Source organism: Artemia sp. Qi Xiang Cuo, chromosome 19 (genome assembly GCF_049724085.1).
Source record: "Artemia sp. Qi Xiang Cuo chromosome 19, ASM4972408v1, whole genome shotgun sequence".
NCBI classification, from domain to species: Eukaryota; Metazoa; Arthropoda; class Branchiopoda; order Anostraca; family Artemiidae; genus Artemia; species Artemia sp. Qi Xiang Cuo.
Genome location: NC_142812.1, coordinates 13,112,408 through 13,121,715, shown reverse-complemented (window position 1 = coordinate 13,121,715; position 9,308 = coordinate 13,112,408). Strand labels below are relative to the sequence as shown.

The window sequence follows — 9,308 nt, the reverse complement described above, 5'->3', positions numbered from 1 at the left end:
AGCGAATTGGGCCCTTACTACTATCCCCTCCCTGCCCACCCCCACTCGGAACGCCCCTGGGTATCACTCATAGTAGTATTTACCCCTCTAGAACTGACTGATGGAGATAGTAGTACAGCTGCAGGGACAAATAAACAGGATTTGAGGTAGAACCATACTATTTTTATCAGGGGGTTTTAATGCCCATGTTGGTAGAGCCAGGGATGGATGGCATCCTAGCCTAGGCAAATTTGGTGTTGGAAAAGAAAATAGTAACGGTTATAGATTACTACCATTTTGTAGGTATACAAAATAGTTATTTGGTCATAAAATGAACCATAGGTTAACACAGTACTCACTTGATGAAAAATAAATTAAAGTGATGTGTGAAATGTATGAGAACAATATTTCTGCGAATAGAGTAGTAAATGAGGTTAGTAGCTGATTTCGTATTGAATCAGGAATTAAGCAGGCTTATTTTTTATCTCAATTACGAATTTGTCCTAAGGAGAACGACAAAAGCTACAGGCGAGCCTGGAATCAAATAGGAAACTAAAGCTCTCAATGAAAATGATAGCAAAATTGATTATTTCTTAGAGGTTTTGAAAGTTCAGGACGGAAGAATAGAATTGAAAATTAATGTTAAGAAATCTAAGTCGTTAAGACAGGGAATAAGTGAAGGTGAAAAGGCGATGTTTGGTAACGAGGAGATAGATCAAGTGGATAGCTTCACTTTCCTTGGTATTATTATTATTAAAGATGGTGGAAGCAGAGAAGACGTAAAAAGCAGAATAGCCAAGAACCCTGGTGTTTACTCACATTTGAAAAAAGTTTGGAAGCATAGGAAGATAATTCTTCGAACCAAAATTAAAATGTTTAAAGCCACAGCGGTGACAGTGGTCAAGTAAGGTTTGGAAAGGTAGGCGCTCCAAAGGACGGAGGAGGATTTGTTATGATTTGACTAACTGTATGTGGTTCAATCCTGCTTCCTAGGGCTATAGTGATAGAAAGGTTGAGATGGCTAGAACACATTCTGCATATGAAGAATGAAAGCTTGCCTAAGATCGTCCATAATTTCCGAGACCACACTACTTTTCCGTGACAATAAATAAAAGTTCAAATAGGGGTAAAATCCTTTTAATAGATAGTGTTTCACAAAAAGTGAAAGAAATTCACAAAAAATACCAGATATTTCAGTCACATATGCAGTGACCGTCATCAGTAGTAAAAGTAATACGGTTTTACTTTCGGCCACCCATTTAGAGCAAACGAAAAGCAGGTCGGCCTCAAATTGAGAGGGAGGAGATCATAAAGAAAGACTTAAAAGAAGTTGGAATTTCTTGGGAGGGTGTAAAGAGAAAGGTTTTGAATACATTGGGATGGAGAAGGAGCGTGCGTAGCAATGTTTGCCTCAGGTGGCTTGGTGATTCTGTAAGTTGGTAGTGGTAGTAGTAGCAATACAAGAAGAAAAAGGATTTACGTCACTGTATACAATTCTAAGCTACTTCTTATACTATTATTAACATAGAAATAGAAAAACAGAAAATATTTACCTAAATCCACTTGATCTGCCTAGTCCCCATTCAGTATCTCTGTTGTTTCCACATTGCTGTTTAATTTTCTTCGTGGCCTCGAAGATGACGTGAGGATGTTTTCGCTGCAGAAGGAAAATTATATAAGAATTGTTTTTACACATTTCTTTGGTGTAAGATATAAATCAATAAATGGGTGTTGACGCAACTAAATGGGGGTAAATGTGTACAAATTTCTATAGACTTATTCCTTCTAGAAAACTTATAATTTAAGAAAAATTTGTAAAGGATCGGGGCGTTTTGACAGAGATTAGCATTTCAAACAGATGTATGGGGTGCAAAAAAAAACAAAAAAACAACAACAACAACGAAAATACAGCCACTAAAATATACAAGTAATTTTTCTACTCATGGTAAATGAACTATTGTATGACTCAAGGCCATTACGGGAGGTTACTGATTTTTGTACTCTCGTGGAATAGGACAATTTCAACCTATGTACTTATTGGGTATTTAACAAGAAAATAAATAGGACCCTTTCCAAAGATGACCCTTTTGCGACATTATACCTTTCCTCCCCTTAAGTCAAAATGGTTGGTGCAGCCCTAAACTGACAAGGTAAAAAGCATCGTAACTAAATACAGAAAAAAAAAGTTAAAGCTACCTTTCAAGAATGTACTAGAGTAATTTTTATATCAAAAATAAATTAGGTTATACGCGAGGTTTAAGTGAAACGAACGTAAATTACCCTAAATGAGAGAGGTTTGTGTCCTCTTAATGTTAAGCAGTACTTGTACTATTCTGAAAACTTGATGGAGTAAAGCACATAATGTGAACATGAACTCTCACAATTCTTGAACGTGGAACTTGTTTTTATTTGTAAAGGAAAGATAGACCCTTAAGATCATAAGGCTGTATGAAATAAAATTTTGGTCCAATCCAAATCCCAAATAACATTTGCATTTTCACCTGTCAAATAAGATTTACTGACAAACTGTTTATTTAAAATCAATCTTGTCCATTTGGTTTGGGGCGTTTCCCCTAAACATTTTTAGAAAAATTAAAATACTCTTTAATCACAACATCTGTAAGATCCTGAGTTCAACAAAGTAAACTAATTCAACCTTTCTGCAAATATTTCTTTCTGAGCCCTTTTATATAAAATGGGCTAATTCTTAATAATTGTCAATCCTTGTCCCCAGGAGATACACAGGTCAAGCTTCCTTCGAAAACATACTTATTTTGACCATTCTAAAGAAAGTGGCTACCTTGAAATTTTTACACGATTCAATTTTTGGCTGCGATGGACCCCAGGGGTGAAGAATGGCAAGGAAGGAGTCCATGGGCGTAGGCAGCATATTGTTTAGGGGGGCAGTCGATAGTGTGATGGAGGGCCTTGTATCAACTGCTTTTCCAACCATCTGCTTTTTCAGCCATATCTAATGTATATTTGAAGGTCTAGGGGGGGCAGCTGCCCCCCCCTAGATCTTCAAAATGCAAAAAACAAGATTGTTAAGGTTTATTTTCCCTCCGAAACACGCAATTTTACGACAAGCCTATAGCTGTAACTTACGCCAGAAGGACAAGATAACAGAATAGACTTTTTCTTAGAGAATGATCTAAGAGTGCTTAAAAATAGAAAAAATATTCTACTTTTACATCTTTATGGCATATTTCTAACACTTTTTTCAATCTAAAAAAATACAAAGCAGATTTTAAGAATATTGTATTCTAAATTGAAAAAAACAGAATCTCATTTATCGAAAGAGAGTAAAACTCTCGGCTGATGTTGAAATATTAAAACGATAGGAATTCAGAAAAATAGCATCCCAAAAAATTTTTTGGGGATATAAGCCTTAAACATGAAAAAAAAATGAGTGAAAAATAAGTAAAAACAATAGCCAGGAAAAACTGATAAAATGAGTTTTTATTTCTACTTCTAAATCTCAGTAAACTAAATAAAAATTATAATTTAAAAACAAATTATAATTAAAAATTCTTATAAATATTTTTTAATTAACAAAATTATAAACTTAAAAATTCAAAAGAGTAACCTAAGAATAGTTTTCAAACAGTTTTCAAAGAAAAATTAAGAAAATTAAAACATAAAACGAAGAAATGTAAATTCTTTCTAACATTTCTCTCCCCTCTACTATACAATTACCAATCCCCTCTACTATACACTCATGGAAATGAAGCTTAGCCTACCATTGAGAGTAATATCTCCGGTTCCCTGTACTCTCCGATTTCTATACCCATGTAAATAATGCGTTGTGTGAAAATTTATTACTCCTCGCAAAGACCTCAAAAAACCGGGGTTAAGAGCAAAACAGCTCAGATTTAAAATCATTTCAGAAACCCATACTGAAACTTGCAAACACAGTTTCAATCACTGTACAAAGGTAATATAATTTATATCTAATCTATTATTTATATATTGTGGTTTTAATGATGTACTCGTTTTTAAACGGTTTATATATTTTAAAGACAAAATTATTTTAATTTTTTCGAATCAAAAATATAATAACAAAATTTTATAAAGTCCATATTTACCTGTTCAGGTTGAAAGTGAACTGTTTAATGCAATTCTTTTCTTTGTAGAACCTTATTCTTATTTTTATAAAAATTAATAAAAAAAAGCAGGTGTCAAATCTAAGCTGATTTTCGAGGTTTTTAGATTAATGGAATAATAACTATAAACTACACCATAAATACAAATATAGAACGACAGGGACAGCTAAGTGCTACCAAGGAGATTTGAACAAAAGAGTGGAAATGTGTATAGTCTATAAGCAAGATGTTTGATGTCAATCAATCAATCAATCAATCAATTTATTCAATCAATAAACTTAACAAAATACATTTCAATATAAACTCCCCACTAAGGCTTCCTGGCCAGGAAAAAAACAGGGGAGAAACAAAAATGAAACAAATACATAAAAAACAAAAACATTTTCAACATCATACATTCACACCTTTAAGAGACTCAACACAAGAGAAAAAAAAAGAAGAAAAAAAATAATTTTTCAAGTCCCTTTTCAAGTCCTTTTTTTTCCTTCCCGTTAACAAGTCATCTTGACGCAACAAGATTAACATGCAGAAACACGGCACTTTCGAATAGCCTACAAGAAGACAACCCACCCTTACAATTAAGAAACGGCTTTGATGAACACTGTACTTCCCTCAGAAACTGTTTCTCGAGGGGGGGGGGATCATCCTTTAAATACATGCTGTTGTTTCTTTCGAAGGGAAATTCATTTGACGCCATCCATGGTAATAAAAAAAAAAATAGGTGATATAAGTACAAAGACAACACTGCTTTAGTATTATACAAAATCAAGAAGTTTCGTGAAATGGGGCTTTTTTCAAAGAAAGTAATTAAAATAAAATTAAAGTGAACATTTTGGCTATGCGACCAAGATCTACATTGCTAATATTTTTATCTTTTTTTTTCATTCTGTCTTCTATTTTGCTGACGCTTATTATTCAATTCAATTCAATTTATTTATAACCTGTCAAAACAAAAAAGGGCGCAAGTCCCCTAAGCCAAATGCTATATTCTAATCATTTTTTCGCAAAATTTCCCATTTGACATAACTTCTTGTTATTTGCGCCTAGGCAAACAAAGATGAATAGTGACATAATAGGCACTATTTAGCAACTTAGTCATTATGATTACAACCCACTAATCTACTGCTCTTAATGCTACTTTTATCGATCACCCAAATTTTTCTGGTGTCATTAAAGAAAAAACTTAATCTCAAAATACTCTACTGAGACAAAGCAAAAATTCAACATCACACAAACTTAATATTTTGATATTTTGTAACAAACCTAATTTCAAATTAGATAATAAAATGAAGTGTCAATTATGAGGTAAATCGTCAGCTTTCACCTATAGTTACCAACCACTCAATGCCAACTTTACATAATGGTAGTTTAGGTATAATGGCTGAGGGGGGCAGATGCAGAATTAATGTTTGGTTGGGGCACCTACAATATTTAGAATTTCCCATTGGATTTTCCTCCCCTCCAGACCAGTGGCTAGGCCAAATTCAGACCTTTTGTGAGTGCATGTGCTCCTTAGACCATACCCCTAGATCCAACCCTGAAGGTAAAAAAGAGAAAATGAAAATATTGATGAATATATGTCCTTATCTTGTCCTTACCTTATCCTTATCTTATCAAAATGGTCCTGATCAGTGCCACATTTAAAGAAAAAGAAGAAGAATACGGCATTAAACTTTATAGTCCCTACCGGCGGTGCTGGTCTCTGTTTCCTGGCCCTTCAGCTAGGAAGTGCAATTGGGAGGGGGGCAGCCATCCTGTGCTTCCGAAAACCCTTTCTGAGTGCTCCACGCGTGGAGACCATTTCAACACATTTAGGAGGTGTTGGCTTGAGGAAATTTCGAAAAGTAGAAGTTTTGATCATTTTGAAATGCTGGTTCAAATTGCTAGAATGGGCAAGGTGCCAAGAAAAAATTTAAATTTTGATGAATGTGAGTAGATTTAGGTTACTGAGGTTTCGAGTTGTTAATGTTATTTGTGTTATTCTTGCTATGATTATTATTATTTTGTGTGCGGGTATTGTGTGTTAGTTTGTTCTGTTATAAAGGTATCAGGCCTGTTTCTTATTATGTGTGTTTTTGTTATTGCTAATGCTGCTACTGTATTATTATTATTATTATATTATTGCATCGTTATGGCTATATATGTTTGTTATGGATGGTCATGTATGTTTGTGTGTGTTCATAAGTGTTTCTTTGTTGTTGTTTTTTTGTTGTTTTTTTTTTTTTCCACGGCCCAAAGAGGCTTTTGTAACAATAAATATCTATCTAGCTCTCTATCTAAAGTGCTTCGCTGACTTTTGTTTATTTTTTATTTTTGGCAATCGAAACAAAAGTTTCGCCATTACTTTTAACAAATTTTTGTTATTACCGTTAAACACCCAGATAGGCCTCTGTACAATTAGGACTCAGATTCAGGCAAGGCTTTTCCAGTTAATTTTCATGCTTTTTCATGTTTATTCTAGGATAAATAACGACTTACAGAGAGATCTCCACCATAGAATGGATGCATTATAAACGTTTCATTTCCTATGTGTATCACTCCAGAAAGACCATTGCATGTTCTAAAGGCTGCTGTCGCCCCAGGATAGTCCTTGACAGTTCCATGGTAATAGCAATGTTCCACTTCCTGGAATCAAAGGAATGGGGTTAGTCAGCGGAAAAAGGTACTTGAGACATTATTAGCCTCGGGAAAGTCAGCATGTTGAACTGGAGATGTCAAGACTTTTATGAAGACGTTTTTTATCATTTTTTTAACTAAAACAAAAATTTAAAGCGCGTAACCCGTTTGGGAAAAAATGATTGGAACTATTTCATCGTAAAGTTAAAAATAAAATAAGATTTGAGCAAGTTTTGACACCTGGTCCACGCAGCAGGACTGCTCAGCAGAAATTTTCACGTTAACATACCTTAGTAAATAATTTAAAACGTTAACGAAACAGAAATTTTCACGTTAACGTAACGTAGTAAATAATTTAAAACGTTAGAGAAAGAGAAATTTTCACTTTAACGTAATAAATAATTTGAATCGTTAACGAAACAAAAATTTTCACGTTAACATAACGTAGTAAATAATTTAAAACGTTAACGAAACAGAAATTTTCGCGTTAACGTAACGTAGTAAATAATTGAAAACGTTAAAAAACAGAAATTTTCAATTTAACTTAGTACATAATTTAAATCGTTAACGAAACAAAAATTTTCACGTTAACCTAACGTAGTAAATAATTTAAAACGTTAACGAAACAAAATTTTAGCTTTAACCTAACGTAGTAAATAGTTTAAAACGTTAACGAAACAAAATTTTCACGTTAACCTAACGTAGTAAATAATTTAAAACGTTAACCAAGCAGAAATTTTCACGTTAACATAACGTAGTAAAAAATTTAAAACGTTAACGAAACTGAAATTTTCACGTTAACTTAACGTAGTAAATAATTCAAAACGTTAACGAAAATTAAATTTTCACGTTAACATAACGTAGTAAATAATTTAAAACGTTAACGAAACAGAAATTTTCACTTTAACGTAGTAAATAATTTAAATCGTTAACGAAACAAAATTTTCACTTTAACCTAACGTAGTAAATAATTTAAAACGTTAACCAAGCAGAAATTTTAACGTTAACGTAACGTAGTAAATAGTTTAAAACGTTAACGAAACAAAAATTTCACTTTAACGTAGTAAATAATTTAAAACGTTAACGAAAATTAAATTTTCACGTTAACATAACGTAGTAAATAATTTAAAACGTTAACGAAACAGAAATTTGCACTTTAACGAAGTAAATAATTTAAATCGTTAACGAAACAGAAATTTTAACGTTAACGTAACGTAGTAAATAGTTTAAAACGTTAACGAAACAAAAATTTTCACTTTAACGTAGTAAATAATTTAAATCGTTAACGAAACAGAAATTTTCACGTTAACCTAGCGTAGTAAATAATTTAGAACGTTAACGAAGCAGAAATTTTCACGTTAACGTAACGTAGTAAATAATTTAAAACGTTAACGAAACAGAAATATTTACGTTAACCTAACGTAGTAAATAATTTAAATCGTTAACGAAACAGAAATTTTCACGTTAACCTAACGTAGTAAATAACTTAAAACGTTAACGTGGCAGAAATTTTCACGTTAACGTAACGTAGTAAATAATTTAAAACGTTAACCAAACAGAAATTTTCACGTTAACGTAGTAAATAATTTAAAACAAATAATAGTCATGGTCGCTTCACGCAGCTATAATTTATTACTTCAACTTACGTTATGCAGCTTAAAGACGCAAATTTTGTCCCTTTGCCACACTGCTTACACTGCCGCTACTTGGCAGCGTAGGCACTGCCAAGTAGACACAAGCTCTACATAGAATATTGCAAAATATTACATTATAGAAGTTTATGCTACGTCACAGAAAATTCATTGTAATAGCAACAAGGGAGAACTTCTAAAAAATCAATTAATAAAATTTAAAGTTAAATTAATAAAAATTCTCAAGATAGCTTATCACGCTTGATCTTAGCTTGAATCTCCTTCTCCATTCGACTTTTTTTTAATAACTTGCTTTTAATAATTCTGATACTTTAGACGAAGATTATGATAGTTTTATGAAAATGACATTAGCGTAGTGTGAAAGGGCCTATTTAAACGTGAAAGGTTAATCTTACCAACGTCATTTGACTCTTATCAAAAAGTATTACGTGCCTTACGTGACTGCCACTATATAAACATACCTGCAAAAGGTGGGTGTACTTATGCAAATTATTGTGAAGAAGACAAGTTTAGTATTTTTGAAACTTATTTCCTAACGGTAAAATCGTTTGATATATGACACTTCCAAGTACCGGGCAAGTATACCTAAGGTTACAAAAAAAAATACTACTTGTAATTCGATAATAAAGCAAGGTCTAGCCCAAAGCCAAGACTGTATCCAGGGGGAGGGTTACCGAATTTGAACACCGCCCCTGGAAAATCTTGTCCTACTCGTAAAACTAAAAAAATTAATATATAGAAATTTCGATGCGATTGCAAAGTTTTTTCGCCTCCCCTCCCCGAAAAAAGTCCAGGATACGGCCCTGCCCAAATGTCTGTTTTTTAGGAGTTGGTTATTATACTCCACCGTAGGTGCTAAGCCGCCGTTTATTTTGGCTTCTCCTTGCAATTTGGACTACTGATACCAAAAACAATGAAGAATTCAAACACACTTAGTCATCATCGGACAAATTCTGTT

At 33.1% G+C, this 9,308-nt stretch overlaps 2 protein-coding genes across 2 annotated transcripts in view; one reads left to right on the top strand and one right to left on the bottom strand.

The window, feature by feature from the left end:
- LOC148940513 (disintegrin and metalloproteinase domain-containing protein unc-71-like) overlaps nt 1-9,308 on the top strand; it is a 426,194-nt gene that overhangs the window by 101,296 nt on the left and 315,590 nt on the right. The gene's annotated exons all lie outside the window — the stretch shown is intronic.
- Nucleotides 1-9,308, bottom strand: part of LOC148940514 (disintegrin and metalloproteinase domain-containing protein unc-71-like) — a 78,863-nt gene that overhangs the window by 3,470 nt on the left and 66,085 nt on the right. Inside the window, exons 7-8 of the mRNA XM_089105520.1 lie at nt 6,561-6,707; nt 1,533-1,636 (exon numbers count right to left, since the gene is read on the bottom strand). Of these exons, the coding sequence (XP_088961646.1) occupies nt 1,533-1,636; nt 6,561-6,707 (251 nt within the window). The remainder of the gene's footprint in view (nt 1-1,532; nt 1,637-6,560; nt 6,708-9,308) is intronic.